Source organism: Vicugna pacos, chromosome 10 (genome assembly GCF_048564905.1).
Source record: "Vicugna pacos chromosome 10, VicPac4, whole genome shotgun sequence".
NCBI classification, from domain to species: Eukaryota; Metazoa; Chordata; class Mammalia; order Artiodactyla; family Camelidae; genus Vicugna; species Vicugna pacos.
This window is the reverse complement of record NC_132996.1, coordinates 60,154,882-60,176,560: the sequence shown is the minus strand read 5'-3', so window position 1 is coordinate 60,176,560 and position 21,679 is coordinate 60,154,882. Positions and strand designations below refer to the sequence as shown.

The window sequence follows — 21,679 nt, the reverse complement described above, 5'->3', positions numbered from 1 at the left end:
CATCGGCTCCAGTCTTTACATCCATTCCACCTGTTCCCACTTCCGCCCAGATCTCACTTCTGCCCCAGTTCTCCCCAACACAGCTCTAGCCATGGTCACCGGTGACCTCCTCATGGTCAAAGCAAATGGACACATTGTCTTATCTTTTCCAACCTCTCAGATGGCATCTGATACCTGAGAGCAGGGCTCCTGGAAGCTCTCTCTTCCATCAGTTTCTGGGGCACTCACCTCTCCTGTTTATTTCCTCTCTCCAGCCAATCCTTTGCATTCCTCTTCCTCTGCTGTCTCTTAATGGCCCTCTTCCCTGGAATTCTGTCTGCATCTCTCTTCCCTTTATGCAGACCCAAGACTTTAACATACCGCTTGGATGCTGACAATTTCCTAATCTCCGCCTGGGATGCCTTTCTGCCAAGCCCTAGTCTTGCATGCTAATGTAAACATTCTACAGGCAACTCAAATGCAACATGTGCTAAAATGAATTCTTTTTCTCTCTAAACCTGCTCTTCCTCCTGCATTCCCTGTCTCAGTGAACCATCTCATGCGCCACCGCCACCGTGGTCTCCAAGACAGACACCTAAATGTCATGCCAGGATCCGCCTTCGCTCTTGCACTCCACAGCCAATTTGATGTCAAAGCCTGTGGATAATTCCTTCTAATTAGCTCTGGAATCTGTCTCATCTTCACTATACCCCCTGCAGAGCCCCAGGGCAGGCAAATCTGATTATCTCACTCTCCTGGCTTAAAAATTTCACTGGCTCTCCATCATCTTTACAATAAAATGTTCTTTCTTTAGATTCTGCAAGGGCCATCCTTTCCATCAGGGCCAGGATGAGGGTGAAGCAAGCTGGGTTCCTAAGGTGCCAAGTTTAAAGAAGTACTCATTCTCAGGGCTGTACCAGTGCCTCCTTAAATTTGGCACCGTAACCACCCCCTTGCCTCAGCTCAGTCCTGGCCCTGCCTTTTTGTGGCTCCATGTCTGCACTTGACATTTTCCTCAAACACTCTAACCCCTTCTGTACCTGGCCAAGTCCTACCCATCCTTTAAGACTCAGCAAAGGGCCACCTCCTCCCTGTTGCCTTCCCTGACCCATGAAATCTGAATTACATGACACTCTTCTGCATTCTCTTAGCATCCTGTATACCCCTCCATCACACTGATGACTGGTTACTCCCCAGCCTCCTCCACCAGTCTGGGGGCAAGTGTTGAAGGCAGTTTGTTGAATGACTAATCAAGGGACTGGATGAATCAATCAGGAAAGGGAGCATGCTAAAAGTTATTATTAACAATAGTAGCTTCAGCTGAGCTCAGGCTTTAATGGCCTTGTATAAAGGCCTGCGTATTCTAGTAGTTAAAACTGATGCCAGCGGCAGACAAAGTTCCCCATAAAGTGGTCAAGATGAGGCTATGGGAGGAAGGGGGATGGAACGGGGCTTGTGAGGTTCCATAGTTCTGCCTGGTCTTGTCCAGCATTCCTTCCGGTGGCCAGCTGGTGTAGGCATCATCCTACCACCTTGGCCCTGCTTCGTACTATGAAAGAATCATGCCTGCTTGATAAAGTTCACATGCCTTAGGCCTTACCTAAGGCCTTTCTGGATCTGGTGCCTGATCACCATTCAGCCTCAGTTCTCAGTATCCTTGCTGTCTACCTTCCGTCTGTTCTGAACTATTTGAGTTTCCTTGACGTTTTCCTGCTCTCTCTCACCTTTGAGGCCTTTGCCCAGGCTGTTCCCTTTCTGGAATGTCCATTTCTCTCTCCTGCCTACTTCCAACAGTCCTTCACGTCACCTCCACCAGGAAGCCCTTGCTGCTTGTCTGGGTGAGGCACCCTCCTCTGTGCAATAATAGCATCCCTAGCTTGGTCCTTAGCTCACTGTATTGATCCTGCCTCTAAATGCACAGCTAATCTTTCTCAGATTTACTATGTGTTGGGCCCTGTTCTAAACACTTTGTATGATTTACCTCATGGAATCCCTACAACAGCCTCATGCATGGAGTGTTAATTATATTCCCATTTTACAAATGGAAAAGTGGAGGCTCAGAGAGATTCAAGTTACATAGTATCTTACTTTCCTATGTTGCATAACAAATTACCACAAACACAGGTGGCTTAAAACAATAAGTAAACCTAATTACCTCTGACCCAAAATAAATAAAAAATAAAAATAAATTAAACTAAACTAAACAAACAAAAAAAACACTTGTATGAGCTCAGTGTCCATGGCTCAGAGTCTGGGCACAGCTTAGCTGGGTCCTGTGCTCAGACGGTCACCAGTCAGCATCCAGGGACTGGCTGGGCTCGGGTCTCGTCTGGAGGTAGGATCCTCTTCCAAGCTGTTCCAGTTGTTGGCAGAATTCAGTGCCTTGCCACCACAGCATGAGGCCCTCAGCTCCTAGAGGCCACCCTCTCCATGTGGTACACAACATGACTGCTTCTTCAGGGCCAGCAGGAGACTTTCTCTTCAGCAAGGGCTCAGTCGTTCTTTTAATGGCTTTCCTTATTACATCAGGCCCACCCAGGATAATCTCCCATTTAATCAACTCAGAATCAGCTGACTGGGGACCTTAATGACATCTGCAAAAATCTCCTTACTTTTTCCATAGAAGGTCATCTAATTATGGGAGTGACATCCCCTCAAACTTACAGGTCTCCTCCCTACCCTAGGGGAAGGGATTAAACAGGGCGTGTACACCAGGGGGCAGCATCCTTGAGGCCATATTAGAATTCTGCCCAACACACACAGCTAGCAAGTGGCAGCTCCCATAATCAAAGCAGATCTTCTTACTTTGAATTCTGCGCCTTTAATCTAGCTGAGGAAAAGGATACAAGAACTAAGAAACTGGCAGGTCTTAGGAGGACCAACCCAGGTTCTGGTGTAAAGTGTCTGCCTGGCCCACACTACTCAGCAGCAGTAGGTACTTGGAGGAGACTTGGCGTGGGGGCACTGCAGCAGAATTCTTTGACAATGTAGTTTGAATTCTGCACCTGGCTGGAAGAGGGAACCCAATACAAATGCTTTCTCAAACCCCTCACCCCCAATCACCCCCAATCAGAGTATAAAATAAACATACCCTTCCTGCTCTATCCCTCAGTCCTATCTCCGCCACCCCAACCACAAAGAAAGGCACACAGTCAGGAATTGATGCTGCATCTTTTTTTTTTTTTTTACTTTTGCCTTCTTAAAGCATGTGCTGAGCTGATGGGGGAAGCAGTTTGGCAATTTAAAAGGCCCAGCAGCTTGGGCAGCGGCAGGGGGAGGCCAGGAGAGGGAGGAGACCCTCTTTCCTGGGCCAGGGAACAGCAAAGCCCGCACTATATAAAACATAAAACAGGGGAGGGGTGAAAGGAGGAGGAAGACTTGTAAAATACAATATCTTAGGGATTGGCAATAATAAAAAATAAGGTTCATTATTTACAAACAATTTCTGTTCTTGGTCTCTGTACAGTGGAGGGGAGGGGAGGTGTATGTGTGTGTGTTGGTCTGTTGACGTGTCTGTGTGTGTGTGGCGGGGGTGGGGCAGAGAGGCAGTGGTCCTGTTGGTCATTATGAAGGAGAGGGCTATCCCACTGAGTGGTTTATCTGAGAAGGACGGATGGTTTTGGGAGGGAGGGGTGAGAACAGAGTGGTTGGCCCAAGGGAACAGTCCAAATGTGGGGTTGGGGGAGAGGCCCCAGTCAAGATCTGAGGCAAAGACTGGCTGGGGAGAAGTGGAACCCTTTCTCCTGGGATGGGACCCCAGGGAGCAGGGGTATGAGCCGGATCCGGGTTGGTGAGCAAGACGACCCCCTTCCGGGGGCCAGAGGGTATGTCCTGGGTCCTGGGTCTTGGCACAGCCTAGGAGAGTTTGATGGTGGTATTGGGGCCCAGATCCCTGGAGAGAGAAGATAAGTCAGGGGTGATGCGGCCCAGGGAGCCCCTCCCACCCCTCTGCAAGCTGGATCTGGACATGGGAGGGATGGGGCCTTGGCAGAGTGTGGCTGACTTGGCGACCAGGGGCAGGCAGAGAGCAGGTGGAGCCTGGGACCCCGGGAAGGGAAGGGGCCATCCACCCACCTCTCGTGGAACCACTCCTTAGGGTGGGAGAAGTCAGGACTGGTGCTGTTTCCACCGACGTCCTTTGGCCAGGCCTCACTCAGGTACTTGCTGGTCTCGTGGGTGCTGTCCAGGTGGTCGTGCTGCAGGTGGTCCTGGGGTCGCTGCTCTGCCGACCCCCCAGGCTTGATCTCCCAGCCATCCGGGGGCTCCACAGGCAGCAGGGCGCTGGGGCCGTCCTCCCATGAGCCTGCGCTCTCATCATAGAACAGGAGGCTTCGGGAGGGCACTGGAGAGGGAGCTTGGGGTGAGCCATGGTGCCAAGAGGCTCCCTATCTGCACAGATCACATTCAGGGCTTGATAGTTAAGGACACGGACCAGGATTTCACAGGCCTGGATCTGAATCCTGGCTCTAACAACTCCGAGCTGTGTGACTTCAGGCAAGTCATGACTTTGGTCTTACCTTTCTGAGCCTCATTTGCTCATCTGTAAAATAGGGATACTAGGGCCAATCTCACATTGATGTGAGGTTTAACTGAGATAATAGAGGGGAAGTGATGGAAGCTGCACTCAGAGAAAGTTAGCTCTTCCTAAGCAGAAGGTAACACAGGGTACTGCACTGGGGATCTGAAAGCTGTTTTTTTTTTTTTTAAACCACATTTTTTTTTTCCTTTAGGGGAGGCACTGGGGATTGAACCCAGGACTGTGTGCACGCCAAGCATGCACTCTACCACTGAGCTGTACAACCCCACCAACAGAGCTGGGTTCTGATCCTGCTCTACCGCTCACTTTCTGTGAGACCTTGAATAAACCTTCTCCCCATTCTAGTCCCTAGTTTGCCCTTCAGGGAAATGAACAAAAAAAAAAAAAACACAAAAAACCCCACATTTGTTGGAAACCTACTATATGCCAGGCATTTGTAGGCATCCTTTAACCTAATAATCAAATCATTAACATCTCACAGAAATTCTTAGAATGAGATATTTTTTAAAAAAAATCTTTTTATCTTGGGGAAGGAGGTAATTAGATTTATCTACTTATTTATTACTTTTGGTGGAGATGCTGGGGATCGAACCCACAACCTGGTGCATGCTAGGCATGCACTCTACCACAGAGCTATCCCCGCCCCTCAGAATGAGATATTTTTAGCTCCATTTCACAGAACAGGTAATTGAGGCTCCAGGTGGTCCCAGGCGAGTCCTCACTGAAGGTGAAAGGCAAACCCAGGTCTGCCTGGCTCCAGGACCACCACCACCCTTTTCACTCTCAGGGCTCTGACCTCACATTCTAAGCCAGAGGATCCCCCTGGAGCGGCACAGTGCCCCAGCTCTGTAAGCCAGCCTGCTCCAAACATCATTTCCTCCTGCAGGTATGTCCTCCTCTTGCCCTGCCCAGATGCTGGGCCTGAAACCCACTGCGATCACCCCCCCCCCCCGCCCCCAGTGGCTCATTCATTCCCTCACTCCTCTGACTCTGGTTTTGGCCATCAACACTCCTCCACTCCCCCATCCCCAGCCTCCTGATTTCCACTCCTCCTTTGCCAAGGTTCCCTCTACCTCCGAACACACCTAGCTCCCTCTGGCCTTGGAAAAATGGACACGTGACTCTCAGGACCTTACATCCCTGCTGTCTGCCTCCTTCGGCAACTGTCCTGTTCTCTCCTTCTCAGGCTGTTCTTGTCCAGGGAGTGGTTTTCACTCCCACCTCTGCTTCCTCTTCCCCTAACCCTCCCCATGCCTCTTCCTCCCCTCAAGGTCTATCTCATCCTCCCTGCAGTATCCCTCCTTCTTGAAACGCCCTTCTCCCCAGCTCCTCTCTCTCTGACCTCCCATCTGTTTCCTCTTCCTCCTGCTCTGCCAGATAACTCACTCCTGGTAAATGATGAAGGACCATCAGGAAGTTCCTCTGTAGGTCTATCTGAAGTATCTTCTGCCTCTGGAAATCCATACTATTCTTTGCTGTGCCCTATATTTGCATGTTGTATCTTTTCTCTCCTCTTCTGAGCTCATCAAAAAGGGAGTGAGTGTGCTCATTTAGTCAGCACCTGCTGTGTACCAGGCGCCACGCTGAGTGTACATGCCCCATGTCATTCGGTCTTCACAGCAAACATGCTCAGTAAGGATAGAACTTGGAATTCCCATTTTCGAGATAAAGAAATTAAAGCTTAGCATGCTTAAGACACGTGCCCGAGGTCACACAGACTGGCAGCGGCAGGTATGGCTGACTCTGAAGCTCCATGCTCTTAACCCTTGTACTTCACACCCTCCATGGGATGGTAAATATCATCCCGTACCACCACTACTCCTCCTCTGCCCATGATAGACATTACCAGTGGATCCTGGCACTCCTTCTTATTGATCCCGAGTGGTACCTCAGAGTCCTTCAGGCAGGCACCACCATCTTATTAAAAATGGCCCTGGAGCTGAAACTCATTTGCTATCCCAGTTGTGAGATACTGATGGTCCTTAGCAGATGACCCATACCAACTGGCACCATAGTACATGGGGGCTAGTGTGAGAACATTCCTGTTATTCCCTAAAACTACCCTCCTCATACCTGGCCCAAGCCACTCCTGGGTGAGCTGGGAATCAGGGGCTCTGCATTGTAGTCCCAATCCGATAGCTAACATTGAACAAATCATAGACCCTTTGGGGGCCCCAGTTTCCCCATCTGCAAAATGGGGAGGTAGAATGAGACAATGCCAATCCCACACTTGGTTCTTCTCTTGTGTCTGGCTTCTGCCCAGAGGTGGGGGCTGGTGGGGGAGAGGGCAGCCTGGCTTAGAGCACTCACTCTGACTGGCCGCGTAGACGCTGTCAGTGGCCATGGGGTCTTCCTTCACAGTCTGGGAGCCGGAGGAGAACTCAGGGAGACAAGGCACAAGGGAGCCCAGCACCAGAACAAAGCATAAGGCTGCCACCTGGTAGTGGAGGGAGAGTGGGGTCAGATCTGGGTGGGGAGGGGCTGCAACCCTGGCTACCCCCAGTCTTCCTCCCCCTAAACCAATGGCATAGGGGAAAACACTGGTATTTTTCCAGGAAAGCAGTTCCAGAGCCAACCATCTCCTACATATGGGGTCTCCCCTGTCTCTGGAGAAGGTGGAGGCTGTCAGGCCATCTTGGCCCATTGTAGGGGAGCTGCACAGGCAGTTCTAGAAGAGGGGGGATTGGCCAGCGTGGTTGTCACCTATAGGGTGGAGGAATCCAGAAAGGAAGAAAGGGGTAGGGGTGGGTGGGGGTTGAGGCTGGGGCAAGGGAGGGGGGCATATCTTCACACCAGATTCTCAGCAGTATTTCCAGGAAGACTGGCCAGCAGGAGGAGGAGCTAAGAGTCACAAAATCCAAACTAACCCCTGCCTCTATGGTGGCTCTGCCTCCTGACAGCTCAAGGACCTGAGGGCCTGGGGAGTCACTAGTTAGGAGGCAACATGCTATACTGCTCCAGGAAATGTGGAAGAGGGACTAGCAGAGGCCTGAGTCACACCCTGGGCACTCTCTGGGTTTCTAGGGATTTGCTCAGCCTTCTCCTCACCATCCATTCCAGAGAAAACCAGGTCCATACTTTCCCATATCCTCCCAAGCCCATCAGACCACTGGGCCCTTGGAAGCCGCCTCCTCGTGGGACTTGTCCTGCCATCCCCAGGCTGGGCTCACCTGAATCACTACACATCCACACCATGTTGGGAAAGTCATGTTCCGGAAGGCTCCATGAGCTTGGTGAAAGAGGCTGGGGTCTGCTGGAGCCAGTGCACCAGGTACTAGGATGGTTTACCCTGGGGACACTGCCCCCAAAGTTGTCAGTCCCTCAGAACTCTGCCTACTCCCCTAGAAAGTCAGCCTGGGGAAGACCCGTCCACCTGTGACCCTCTGGTGAGGGAACAGCACCTACCATGAGGCAGGTCCCAGTCTGGGTGGCAGCCATCTTGTAAGGTCTGGAGATCTTGTTGGTGACCAGAGTCTGGAGTTTCTGCAGCTGCTGGAGCAGGGTCCTGAGGAGGGCATAGCGGTCACCTGCCAGGTTCTGACCCAGCAGGCATCTCTGCCTCCTGGAGCTCTCCTGGGGAGGACCTAGGCTGGCTCCAGACTTGGCTTCCATGCCAGGTGCCCATTTCAGTCAAGACAGAAAAGGTCACCTCCTGCTTGGCTCCTCTGTGATGTGGCTGAGGCACCTGGTGCCTGCCTCATGGTGAAGAGCTGGGTGACCCCATGGGAGCTCAAGGGTGCTCTGCGATGCTTCTGGCCAAAGTGGGGGTTGGAGGGAGGCCTCACCCACCTGGGCTGGGGTCACTTTCTTTTTCTTATCCTGCATCAGTCATGGCTAAATTGAGCTTCCCTCCTTTGCATCCACAACACAGTGAGCTGATAAGAAGGGCATGTGTGGCAGCTGTCTGGCACATGGTGAACAGCAAGTGTCCAGTAAATGGTATCTACCATTATTGTGACTTTCGTTGCTGTTTTGGCTTTTATTACAGCACCCGTAACACTTCATTTATTTATGAATTTCCATGTCCGTCTCCTTCGCTAACTGTGGGCCCCCTAAGGGTGAGGACTGAGTCCCTCCCAGTGAGGAATCCTCTCGGTACCCACAGAAGGTGCTCAGACCCTACTGGGTGAACAGATGTTTAATCATCTCTTTCCTCTACTTAGCCCGTCGTTGGGGTTGCAGTTCCCAGAATGTACAGCAGGTGGCAAAATAGCTCCAAGAGCTTGGTCCTATTTTGGGCCAGAGAGGCATCTGGGCCAGAGGTAGAGGGTGAGGGGTGAGGGATGAGGGGTGAGGGCTCCCGCCCCCTCCTTCCCTGAGTCAGGGGCATTCTCCAGGTCAATCAGGGGAGTGGCTGGATCCCGCTGGAGAAGCTAGGGGAGAAGGAAGGAAAGAAGGAAAAAGCCTTCTGTTGAGCACCTGCTACATACCAGCTGTTGTTATTTTAATTAACCCCAGCAAATAATTGTTAAAAACCTACTGTGGGCTCAGGGCTGGTCACTATCAAGAATTCAGAATAATAATAAGACAAGAAGAAGAAAAGCTAACATGACTGGAGCATTCTCAAATGCCAAGGGCAGTCAGTGTAGGCCCTTCACTTGTGAGGTCTCATCGCATCCTCATGTGAATCCTCTGAGACACGGCTTCTATCACCCCCATTTAGACAGAGAAACTGGGGCCCAGAGAGGTGTAAACAGTTTTCACCTGATCACAAAAAAGGCACCCAGTGTGGTGACTTTATGTGTTTTCTGCATTCCATGTCCTGTGCGGGCTCCTTACTAATATTTCTTAAACTTTATTGTGTACGCAAATCACCAGAGGATCTTGTTGAAATGCAGATTCTGATTCAGCAAGTCTGGGGAAAGTCCCGAGATTCCACGTTTCAAACAGGCCCCCAGATGATGCTGTTGCTGCCAGTCTGAGAAACTCACTTTGGGTAGCAAGCATGTCCATTGGTGGTTCTAACCTCAGGGGGAATCAGAATCACCCAGAGGGCTTATTAAAACACAGATCATTGAGCCTGCCCCCTGGAGTTCCTGATTCAATGGGCCCGGCATGAGGCCTGAGAATACGCATTTCTAACAAATTCCCAGGGGCTGCTGCTGCTGCCGGTCTGTATCATCTCATTTAAGCATCTCACCATCCTTGTCTGGGGTATAGAGTTATGTGCAGATAAAGAAAGGTGGGAAACTGAGGGTCCCAGGCTGCAGAATCCCTGTTTCTGGGGTTCCATCATCCTGAACTCAGTGACCTCTCCTCTTTCCTGTTTCCCAGAGCTAAGACATAGCCAGGCACTGGCTACAGAAGGGCAGGGGGCCAGGGTGGAGGGGTGGGGGATACAGGGGGCCAGGGCAGGGGGGGATGGGGGATGCAGGTGGCACCACCTACCTGTTGGCATTCTCCAGGGTTTCCACCTTCTTCCACAGTTCATTGTTCTCCGATGTAAATGTCTCCACTCTGTGGGGGCCAAGCAGGCACAGGCTCAGAGGCAGGGCCTAGACTCACTGCTGCCTCCTCCACCCTGCGTACCAGCATCCCACTCCCTGTGCCTCTGCCCCTGGTGCCCTGTGAGAGGGTACTGGAGTGAGCAGGCCTGGCTGAGGACTGGGACCCAGTCCCCCCACCCCCCAGGTTCCCCAACCGCCAGGCTCCTTACTTCTTTTCTAGACACTCCACGTACTCCTTCTTCTTACGGCGGCTCTCCTGGGCTGAGATCTAGAGGGGGAAGACCCCATATGGGAGTTATCAAGCCACATATCCACTTCCTGGGGCTCCCTGATTTCAAGGCTGGCATCACCTAGGGAGCAGAGGCCCCCTGCCCACCAAAGAAGCCTAAGGGCAGGGCCAGGGTCTGCCTCATGCTTTACCTTGTTCTTGATTTTTCTCCGGACCCTCTTCAAGGCCTTTTCCTCAGCTTTGGTGAGGGGGAGTTTGGTGGGGATGGGGTAGCCCTCAGCAATCAGGGTACGCTTCTCCTCCTCCGTCAGGAGCAGCGGCCCTGACGTCCCCTGTAATTTCTGTGGGAAGAGGGGCATGATGGTTAGGGACCAGACAGCCCTGTGTTCAAATATAACCTCTGCCATTTACTCTTCGGGTGACCTGAGCCAGGCACTCAAATCTCTGAGCCTCAGATTCCTCATCTGGAAAAGGGTGGCTCTGAATTAAATCCAGTAACATGTGTCAAGTACTTAGGATGTTGCTGACAGCCTGGCATATTAGGCCCTCAGGATACTGTTGGGAGGGGGTGGTCCCTAAATCCCATCCTGGAATCTACAGCCTCAAAGCTTAGTTGTCCAAGGCCCCTGAAACAGCAACCCCCAGACCCCTTTAGTCTTGGGAGTTTCCACACCCATCCCAGTGGATTCTGAGCCTCCTGAACATTGCTCCTCAAACAGTGCTCCTTGAAGCCAGCCTGGGCTGTCCCCTGGAGGTCAGGAATGCCAAGTTCTAGTCCTGGCTCTGCAGTAGTGTGGGATCAGCAGGCCTCTTGGACTCTACCTGATTTCTGTTCACCCCAGGGCACAATGAAAAGCTTCTCACTCCCATCTGCCAGGAAGGTATCTCTGACCCCTGATGGGGGTGGGGATCAAGCTTGGGGATCCCCAGACCCTCCCTGCCCTATCATGTGCTGAGGTGGATTTACTCAATTCCATGCTTCTAGGGTCAGCCCATCCCTAGCTGCTTACGTGAGGGGCGGTGAGGAGGGGGGAGGTGGAGATGGCCGTGGAGGAGCGGGCCATGGGCCGGATAGGGCTGGAGGGGGGCAGAGAGCGGGGACTCTGCGAGCCGTCACTGTCGCTGCCATGGCTGCTGGGGGGTGTTGGAGGCATCTGTACCAGGTCCTCTGGGGAGAGCAGGAGAAGCCAGGTTAGCAGGGTTGCAGCACAACTCTGGTCACACATCAGGGTTCAGCACAGTGTGGGCCTAAGGTAGCCCTGACTTCGTGAGGGACGGACTGCTGGGGCCTCGACTGCTACAACATCAGAAGGCCCTCTGGTGTGTCAGAAAGACGAGCTGCCATCCCGGAAGACAATTCCTGAGTGCTGCCCCATCTCTGACACCACAGAGGCCTGGCTCCTTTAAGCCTGGTCCTTGATGGAGATATCACAGAGACTGGATTCTTGGTGTCCCTCTCCCATCCCTGACATCACAGGGCTCAGGGTCTTTGAGCTTCCAACATGGCAATCCTGGGAGGTGACTGGAGTCTGCCCACAGCGATGCTCATGGGGATCAGGCTGGGCAAGCAGCAGCCTCTGTCCTTGTCTTTCCACTGCAAAGTGCTTAGGGTGTCCACTTCCAGCTGCAGGGTACCAGGGAGGTAGGCACTGGGCTTTCAGCAGAACTGCCAGGAGCACTGCTCTCCCCAGTCTCCCCCTCTAAGCTGCCTCTCTGTGGCCACAGCACCAGGAAGATTGACACTCTGCAGGTGGTCAGGAAGAGGCCTGGGCAGAGCCAAGAGGACCAAGAGCCTTTTTGCAGGGAAGACCCCAGGACGGCGCAGAATGACCAGATAATTCCAGGTGTGGGAATTTGGAGCCTACTGAGCCTCAGAGCAGGGCTGAGGCTTGAAGGTGGAACCACGGCATCCTTCCGGCTCCGCCCATGGTGGCCTCCTGCAGGAGTCCTCGCTCCCTTCTTTAGCTCTTCTTTGCCTCTTATGGGTGCCATACAGTAAAGATAACTGAACTTGGAATCAGAGAGACCTTGGTTCAAGTCCTGAGTGTTGCACTGCCCAACTGTGTGGCCTATAGTTATGGTTACTTAACCTCTCTAGGCCTCACTTTGCTGTTGAAAGGGGGTGAAAGGACTCCCTGCACAGAGTAGTGAGGATGCAATGAGCTAATGTGTGTGAACACACTTTATTGAAGGGCACTCCACAACGTAAGGTGTTTCACATTGGTCCCTTTCTACCTCCTGTGAATTCTATCTTCTCTCCGAGGCTGTGAGCAACTTGAAGGTGAAACTTGGGCTTTATTCATCTTTCTAAACCATGTGGTACTTAGTCCAGGCCTGACCCACAGTAGATGCTTAATCAGTATTTGATGAATTAATGAGGTGAGACTGGAAAGATTAAGCTAGCCCTTTCTCATTCTGGCCAATCCAAGAAGTTTCCTCTGTTCCCTTCTCCCCTGTCAGGTCTGGAGATGTGCTTCTTTAACCCATAACACTGCTGTATAATTGGTGGTTTGTCTGTGACCCTCACTACTCTGTGATCTACTTGGGCTCAGGGGCTATCTTCTCTCTCTGCTTCCTCAGTTCCTGGGACTAAGAGATACCCAATGAACTCTAGTTAGATGGATGGAGGAATGAATAGCTGGATGGACAGACAAATAGATGGATGAATGAATAGAGGGATGGATGGATGATTGGATGAACAGATGGATGGGCGGTTGGATGGATGGATGGATGGATGAACAGATGGCTATAGAGTAGGTTTCAATTAGTGAATGATAGGAGGGGATTAGCAAACAGGGTGAGAAGGTGCTGATAATAGTGATGACAGTTGTAGATTGGATAAGGAGGGGACTGGAGGGATGGAGAACAGACAGGGCAGTGATATTCTGGGGAGAGAGTGGGGATGTTGAGGGAGATGGGTGGACTGGACCAAGGGAGGAGGAATGCGATCTTCCCATGACTGGAGAGGAAGACTCCTTCTCTGGACACACTTACCTGGTGTCACTTTGAGGAACTGGTTCACCTCCTGGGGCTCTGCTTTGATCACTGGCAGCTGAGTCATCTCTCCCGGGGCCTGAGAAAGAGACAGGTCCAGCTCCATCAGCTGCCCCTGGGGCTGTCCCCACCATGCCATCTGACCTCCCTCCATCCCTGAGGCTGGGGGTCTGCCCTGCAGCATTAAGAAAGTATCTGGGCTCAGGGTTCCAGGCACATCCCAGAGCGAGGGAGCAGTTCCTATGCTTAGAGAAGCCAAGTCAGATCTACGAGAATGGTGGCCAAGTAGCATAGTGTAGCCCTCAAGCTCAGGGAAGGAGGGCGTCTTGTGGTCTTGAGGCCAGGGCCATCTTTTTTTTTTTTTTTTTTTACATTTTTTATTGATTCATAATCATTTTACAGTGTTGTGTTAAATTCCAGTGTCAGGGCCATCTTTTTGATGGATTATGACCCTACACTTACTCTGAAGGCCACGTAGGCCTCGGTGGGTGGGTTGCCATGAGGACGAGAGGTCATGTCAGGCAGATTGGAGCTGTTCAATTAATGGTAACAACAGCATAGACAAAGGAGGCTTTCACTGGCTAGGGGCCCAGAGGAAACTCCCTGAGCAGCTGAAGTTTGAAATGGGTCCTGAAGTATAAATAGGAGTATTCCAGATAAAGGATCCGGCAGGATGTAGGTGAGAGGAAAGCATTCCAAGCAGAGACACAGAGGCCAGAGAGAGCAGAGGCCAAAGAGAGCCCCACTGGCTCTTATGTGGGTCACATGCTCATTACTGCCACACCAACTCCTATTTCTGTGCCTTCCACTAAGAGGTCATGACCTCCCTAGGGTGGAAAGTGCGGGCTTCGAGGTCTGGGGGCTGAGTTTGGAATGCAGCTCCGTCGCTTCTGACAGTGTGTTTGGGGGCAAGTTGCTTAACCCCTCAGGCCTCAGATTCCTTCTCTGAGGCATGTGCCCGACTTTCAGAATCCTGGATGCCGCTGCCTCATGCCTTCCCTTCCTGCTATGGCAAGGCCTGAGGAGTCTGAGCCAGTCCTGGAGATCGTCCCAAAAGATCTTCCCCACTTGCAGCCAATCCTTATTCTTCAGGTCCCAGTGGAGTAGGGAGGGGCTGACTTTATACATTTTGAGCAGGTGAGCCATGTGGCCAGCAGGGGGCAGTGCTAGCCAAACCCTGACTACGGATTTTAACATGCCCCTCCTGTAGTAGACTCAGGGGTAGGAGCTCCTTAGTGGTAATTCATGCTCCCATTTTACAGAGGAGGAAGCTGAGGAAGAAAGAGGGGATGAAACATGCCCAGAGCACAAGTAAGAACGGAGCTGGGACACAGGCAGGGCCTCTTCCAGGCACCTGGGTCTGGGCCTCACATCCCCAGAAGGGTCCTCAGATGTCAGCTTTGGCTCCATAGCCCGAATCCTGTTGTCTATACACTTATGGGATGACGGCTGGCATGACAGTTAAAAATATTAATCTCATGAATATAAACAATTGAAATATGGCAGAATTTTTATATTTCCATTTTGGTTTTTCTTCCTTTTTAAAAATCCTGACACTTTGAGAAATTAAGTGATGTGAACCATCTCCTTCTCTGAAACCCTGGACCGGGCCCCTGATGCCTAGCCCTGCTTAGGTCCCTGAATCTTTCTTCTGCTCACAGTGAGGACCCTAGCTTACTCTGAGGGTGCTGTGGTTTGAGCCCATTCCGGGATGGTGAAGGGGCAGCCCAAGGAGTGGGCAGAGATCTGGTCTGGGGTCACATTGCTCCCCTTTTATAGAGCCCTGAGGTGCACGGGGCTTTGGAAGGCTCTTCCCACAGAGACCCATCACCCCTCCTCCCTCCCTTAGCCCCTACAAACAGTCCCCAGGCTCACCTGGTGGGGGACGGGCAGCCTGGACAGGGGGCTGAGGCCCAGCAGCGGGGTGGTGGCCATGGCAGCAGCAGCAGCCATGGCCGAGGAGGCAGCCAGAGGGTCCACGGGCAGCTCCGGGCTCTGCTCCTGCTTCACCATGACGGAGCACAATGTGTGTCCCAGCACCCACGCTCCGTGTTCGACGTCTGGGGAAGGGGGCAGGACCCAGGCTCAGGGGACTGACCCTCAGAGCAGAGGGCTCAGCCCCACTCCTGGCCCTTGGGAACTACTCTGGACAGGACAATGGAGAGATGCTAGGCACCAGGAGGCAGACAGAAAAGGGCAGGAGGGCGATGCTTGTGAGGTGGGAGGGCAGAGAAAGCTGGGGCCAGAAGAGGTGGGGACATCTTCTTCATTCAGCAGCTTACAGTGTGGGCTTGGACAACAGACCTGGACCCCTCCTGAGTGCTGTGTGACTTTAGGCAAGTTGCTAAACCTCTCTGAGCCTTAGCTTCCTCATCTGTAAAAGTACCTGACAAGAAGTCAATGTTCAATAAATGGCAGCTAGTGTGAATACAATTATTTTTATTCAGTAAACGTGCTGAGTGCTGTGCTAGGTGCTAGGGACCTGGTGAGAGACATGAGCGTAGTGCAGTTAGAATGCAAAGGGAAGGGGAAAATGGGGTCAGAGTGGCCAGCAGGGGTGACCCGGCCTTGGAGGCTGGGCTTGGAGAAGTGACTTTGTCCTAAAGGTACTGGGGGTGGGGGTGGGGGTGGGGTAGGGACTGAAGAGTTTTAAGCATGCTCAGATTTATAATGTCAAAAAAGATCACTCTGCCAGTGTGCGCAGACCAGGCTGGCTACAGGTGAGATGGAAGCAGCAAGACCCACAGGAGCTTGTTGAAATTGTCCAGCGAGAGAAGATGAGGCAGGAGCAAAGGCACTGGCAGTGGTGATGTAGAGGAACCAACATACTGGAGACAAATTTAGAGGGAAGAATCCATGGGACCTGGTGCCTGGGGGCATGTCGGGGGTCAGGGGTGATGCTCAGGTCTCCCAGGGCAGCGTCCACCTCCTGCCCACCTCATGGGTCTCCTGGCCTCAGCCTGGGCCACAGGGCTGTCAGGGCATCACTGCTTATCCTGATGGGTGCCTGCCGTCCTCTGCTCCAAGTCAGCCCTGCCTACAGGGGCCCCGGCACCTGGCTTTGGTGAGCCAGAGGTCTGAGAAGCCAGCGTGCAGGGGAAGGGCTGGAGGGAGTCTAGCCTTGGGGGAATCCCGCTGTGGGTGGGTAGAGGGGTCAGCGGCTCCCTCATCCCACCTCAGAGGCCAAGCCCCACCCTGATGGGAGCCTGAAGGCCCCAGATCTGGGCCACAGGCTGCCCCTGGGCTCCAGGAACACCCACAATCTTCCCAAATTACAGTGCCAGCCCACTGGCCTCCGGGAAGCTGCCCCCTGCAAGGGATCCACAGACAAATTGCTCTAAAAATAGAGTTGGGGTGGTGAGGAGCTGCTGGGCTGGGAGGCATTCCACCCCACATGCTGTCCTTCCCCGGGCTGGGGACTGATGCCTCACCAGGTGACCTCCAGAGGCTTGGCTGAGGCCAGAGCACGCAGGGAAGCCGAGACCTCCCCAGCTACGAGCCCTGGAGACACTTAAAGCCCCAGGAGGTGTCCTTGCCCTCAAGGGGGTGGGTGAGGGTGGGGTACAAAGTCCTGTCTCTACCCCTGGGGAATCTCAAAGACTCTCAGAAGCAGCTCACACTTCTTGCACGAAGTCCAATTCTAAACTCTAGTTGCATAGGAACTTGTGTGTTCCTCCCAGCCATCCTAGGGGGTGGCACTGCTAGTCTGCCCACTTAATAGAGGAGAATACTAAAAAACTCATTCAAGACCATTGTCCTCTGAAGGGAAAGAGGAATAAGAACCCTGTTCATGGTTCTAGCCACTATATTCCTAATAGAACTTTGATATGCACAATGAAAATAGCTGCCTATTATTGACAGATGCATTTATAATGGGCTGGGTGCTGAGCTGGGATCTTATGTATATACATTTTTAATCCTTGCCAGAATTCTCAAGATACCTAGTATCTTCATTCTATAACTGAGGAAGCTGAGGCCCAGAGAGGTGAAGCAACTTGTTCAAGATCACACAGCAGGTAGTGGAGGCAGCAGGATGCGCACCAAAGCCAGTACCCCTTTCTGCCCCTTGAGGCTGGCAAATGTGGTGGTGACAAGGGTGTAGGGGCCTCACTGCTCCCAAGTCCATGCCCTGCATTTTATTGTGTGTATGACCTAAACAATTCAACTTTCCTGAAGTCTCATTTTCCTTATTGGACAAGTGGGGATTATGATCAAAGTGATTTTGACCTCACCTGTGAGTTATGAGAAATAAATGAGATAATTAACATGAAGGTACTTTGTAAACTGGAGAGTGTGTTAGAAATGTTTATTGTTACTCCCATTTGTAGATGAAGAAACAAGAGATGTGTCCACAATCACCCAGCCCAATATGCTGGAGCCAGCACCACGTGTATCTGAGGAAATGCCCAAAGAGACCATTTCTAGGTGGGGCACAGCCTGGAGTTCCCAAATGTTGATCACTTGAGAGGAAAGACCCAAAGGGCAAAGAGCTGGGGGAGAAGAGAGCTTTAGAGAACCTGACCTTTGGGAATGAAAGTTGGGTGCAGGCATCTCTCCTAGGTAACATCTCAGAGGACATCACCGTACGAAGAGGTGGTAAGGTTCCAGAGCCTTGGTTCCTTGCCCACATTTATTGTGTAGTCCATCCTTCCCCTAGCTGTTTCATCTAAGTCTGCTTCTCAGACCTAAGCATGTATCAGAATCACCTGGAAGGCTGGATTCTCCCCACAGGGTTTCTGATCCAGCAGGTCTGTGCGGGACTTGAGAATCTGCATTTCTAACAAATTCCCAGGTGCTGCTGCTGGTCTGGGAACCACCCTTTGCAGATCACTGACCTAAGACCCTCTGGACAAGCGCCCATCTGGGTTTGACCTGAGGGAGAACAAAAAGGCAGGGGGCAGCCTCCCCTGAGAGGTGGATGTGGGTAGCTCCTCGGGGTCTGGTGTCCTGGGCCTTGCCACCCCTTCTTACCTTGGGTGGTGTCCTCCATCTTGATGGGCACGATGGGGCTCTGAGGTGCTGAGTCACCGCTCAGGGAGTAGCTGTGCTCAGCCTGGATGCCCGGTGTTGGGGAGTCCAGTTCCATGTCCAGTAGAGGGCTCTTCTCGTCCAGCACAGGGTCATCAAAGAAACTGCTGAACAGGTCATTGGAGAAGTCTTCCATGTTCTCTGTGAAGTGGTCCAGGTGCTCAGGGAAGTGCTAGGGAAGGAGGAGGGGAGAGGAGGGAGTCAGCTTATCCTGGAAAGGGGGTGTGGATGCTGCTACAGTGGTGCCATCAGCCCTGCCACCACCAACGCCGTCCCTGCAACTTCCCCATTACTCTCCCTGCCATAATTAATACCACCACTGCCACCAGCTTCCCCATTGCCCACATCACCATACCAACTGTTATCATTTCCATCATTACTGTTACCCCAGCATTACATCACAGCTACTATCACCTCCACCACCATCTCTAGCCTCGCCATCAGTATCCTGCAGAGTGAGCTGTGGATGGTGTGTAAGAATCCAGGCAACAGGACACAGGGCTTTAGTTCTGTCTCTGTGACCTTGGTCAAATCACTTAGATTGCCCAAGTCTGTTTCTCAGTCCACCTTGTTTCCTTCGTGGGAAGACTAAGCACTAAAAGAATACCTGTATCAATGGCAGCAAGTTTGCATTCCAAAGGCAGTATCAGTGATTTTCGTATTATCTTTTGCTGGAATGCAAGGTGATGGAATTATCCAGGACTCTGCTCCCCTCACTAGCACAGTCCGCACTTGTCATCCTGTCTCCAGGGTCTCCCTTTTCCCCGGCATTCTTTATTCTAAGAGATTAGGCTCTAAAGTCATATTATTTGGATTCAAATCCTGGTCTTGATGCTCCTAGCTATGACTAAGTGCTCTCAAAGTGTGGGGGTGACTCATTAATGGGTTGTGAAATCAATTTCGCAGGTCACGACCAGAATTTAAGAAAAAAGAAAACAGAACAAAACAGAATAGAATAATATCAGAGCACAAGGCACATAGGGAAGTGAAATAACCTGGTAAATTTTTTAGCTCAGTTATGTGCTTGTGTGTATCTGTGTATCTGGGAAGGGTGTAAAGTATATTTCCCAGAAACAAAACAGTCTGAAAAATACTGGTCTCAGTGATCCTGGGAAAGTTGATTAACATCTTTATGTTTCATTTCCTCCTCTGTACGGGGTGGTGGGGGATGATGATATTTCCTATCCACAAGGATTACTATGAGGATTAAACAAATTAATACATGTAAAGCACTTACAATAGTCCCTGGTACATAATAATTACTCAACAAACCTCTTATTATTAATAAAGTATCCAATGGCTGGTACATAGTGGGTGCTTGTTTTCTCTCTCTAAAGAATTCTGAATCTGTAAGGAAATGTTACTATTATTCATTCATTATTTACTGACTGAATGACTTTGATAGTGGGTTGGAAGAGATGGTGGAGGGGTTTGCTTCCGGCTCTGGGGTCCCCTCTGGTGAGTGGGTAAGGTCTGGCTTCCTGGGTCTGGAGTTGTTGACTTTCTGGCCTGGAATACTCAGAGCCTGACCCTGTCCAGAAGGCATGAGCAGAAAAGCCCCCTGTCTGAGAATAAGGTTCAGAGCCACCCGAGCATCTTTCTATGAGGGTAAGGGGATGATCACATGCTCTGGAGTAACATAGACTTGCTTTTGACTCCTAGCTCACTCCTTGCTAAGTTACTTCACTTCTCTGGGCCTCAGTTTCCTCATCTGTAAGGGGGAAATAAAAGTTCCCACTTCATAGTGTTGTCATGAGGATCAAATATTTGTTAGGTGCTTAATACCTCATAGGATTATTCAGATGAAGTGAGGAAATACATATAACACGTGTATACATATAACATACATATACATATAACACTGAGAACATTGCCTAGTATGTAGTGACTGAATTGTTGGCCATTGTTATTATGCAAAGCCTAACTCTGGGCCTGAGGTGAACTGAGCTTGAAGCTAATGTGGGGAGGTGGCTTCGTCCTCCGCCTAGAACGAAGCACAGATCAGAGAATCCAGGATAAAATGAGTTCAGAAACCCATCGACCTAACTACTCTCTTTTTCCCAGTTTGCCAGAACTTACTATCAATAGCGGGCATTTTTCTTGTTTATGGTTTTAACTTTCCAAAGTGCTTTCATATGCATTGTCTTATTTAATCTTCACAATTACCTAAGGAGACAAGGAAGTTGCATATTCGCATTTGACACATAGGGAAACTGAGGCCCAGGGAGCCAAGGAGAACAGGGACAAGTCCACAGCCAGTCATCGCCCAGTCCTCCCAGCAGACATTCCCCTGATCAGGAATAAACTCCCTGAGGTAGGGTCTGGATCTTGTTCACCTGCTGGGTCCCAGCCCCTGGTGCATGACACTCAACAACTATTGGTGGAGTGACCTGGCCTTGTACCCCACAAGGCAATGCCATCAGCATGTCAATGCCTGGGGTGATGCAGTACCAGGAAGTCAGAGGCCTCAGCAGAACTAGTCTCTAAAAATAACTGTGATCCCAGCTGAAGGCCATTTACAGGGAGCAATGCCCCCCAACCACACAGCCTGGACTCTGCCAGCCACAGCCTCAGCAGAGTCTGGGCTGGCCAGCCCAGCTGGGGGTGCTCTCTCTCTCTCAGGGTCTCTCCAAGGCCTAGTGTGGGGCCCAGAGGGAAGGGGGGTTGCAAAGAGTCCAGTGAGTCAGCTGCTAAGGTATTTCTCCAGCAGCTGCTTCTCAGGCGATAAGTGTTTGCCAATCCCTTTCCCGGGGCCTGGGAGAGGATAGAAGTTTCTTCTAGTCTGGATCGGGGTCTCTAAAGGACTTGGCTCCAGGCAGATGAGCTAGGTCCTTCTCAGAGACCCCTGGTGGGGTGCCCATAGGAACCTGCTGAGGGAGCTCAGTTGGCCCCTCTTTGTGAGCAGCCCCCACCCCACCTGCTGGAAACCAGAGCCAAGGCCCAGCAGGACAGAGCCTCCAGTTGGTGGGAGCCAAGTGGAAGGGGAGGGCAGCCAAGGGGCAGGCAGGGTGGGTGTGGGGGACACTCAAAGAACCCAGTCCTCCTTGCTAGGGGCTTCCCTGTGTGCTGGGTGGACCTCTGGTGGCAACAGTAGGTATATCCCATCACCCCCAGGCCCACCTCCTGCTCAGGGAGCATGCCAGAGGGCCTCTCTTTATAGAGCTTTGTAGCCCTGCTTCTATCTGATGCCTGGTCTCCCAGAGCAGCTCAGTTATGGTTGGTTTAGACCATCAATTTAGAGGCAAAAGGGACCTGAGAAAGGCCATGGTCCACACCCCATCCTCCTCATTTGCTAATGAGGAAACTGAGGTCCAGAGAGGGAAAGCCACCTATAAGGGTCACACAGTGAGTTGGTGATGTTGAGGGAGGGGCTCTCCGCAGCTCTGGGGCTGCAGAGGAATGTGGAGCAACTTCTCCTTTCTGTTCTCTCTTCTTCCTCTACCCCACCCCCACCCCTGGAAAGCC

The 21,679-nt window shown here is 51.7% G+C and overlaps 1 protein-coding gene across 1 annotated transcript in view; it reads right to left on the bottom strand.

Moving 5' to 3' along the window:
* Positions 1-3,638: 3,638 nt before the first annotated feature.
* The window catches only part of CREB3L1 (cAMP responsive element binding protein 3 like 1), a 33,712-nt gene continuing 15,671 nt past the window's right edge, over positions 3,639-21,679 (bottom strand). Inside the window, exons 2-12 of the mRNA XM_006212307.4 lie at positions 18,158-18,386; positions 15,062-15,246; positions 13,187-13,265; positions 11,203-11,360; positions 10,384-10,533; positions 10,173-10,231; positions 9,905-9,973; positions 7,922-8,021; positions 6,827-6,953; positions 4,054-4,321; positions 3,639-3,871 (exon numbers count right to left, since the gene is read on the bottom strand). Of these exons, the coding sequence (XP_006212369.1) occupies positions 3,835-3,871; positions 4,054-4,321; positions 6,827-6,953; positions 7,922-8,021; positions 9,905-9,973; positions 10,173-10,231; positions 10,384-10,533; positions 11,203-11,360; positions 13,187-13,265; positions 15,062-15,246; positions 18,158-18,386 (1,461 nt within the window). The 3' untranslated portion in view covers positions 3,639-3,834. The remainder of the gene's footprint in view (positions 3,872-4,053; positions 4,322-6,826; positions 6,954-7,921; positions 8,022-9,904; positions 9,974-10,172; positions 10,232-10,383; positions 10,534-11,202; positions 11,361-13,186; positions 13,266-15,061; positions 15,247-18,157; positions 18,387-21,679) is intronic.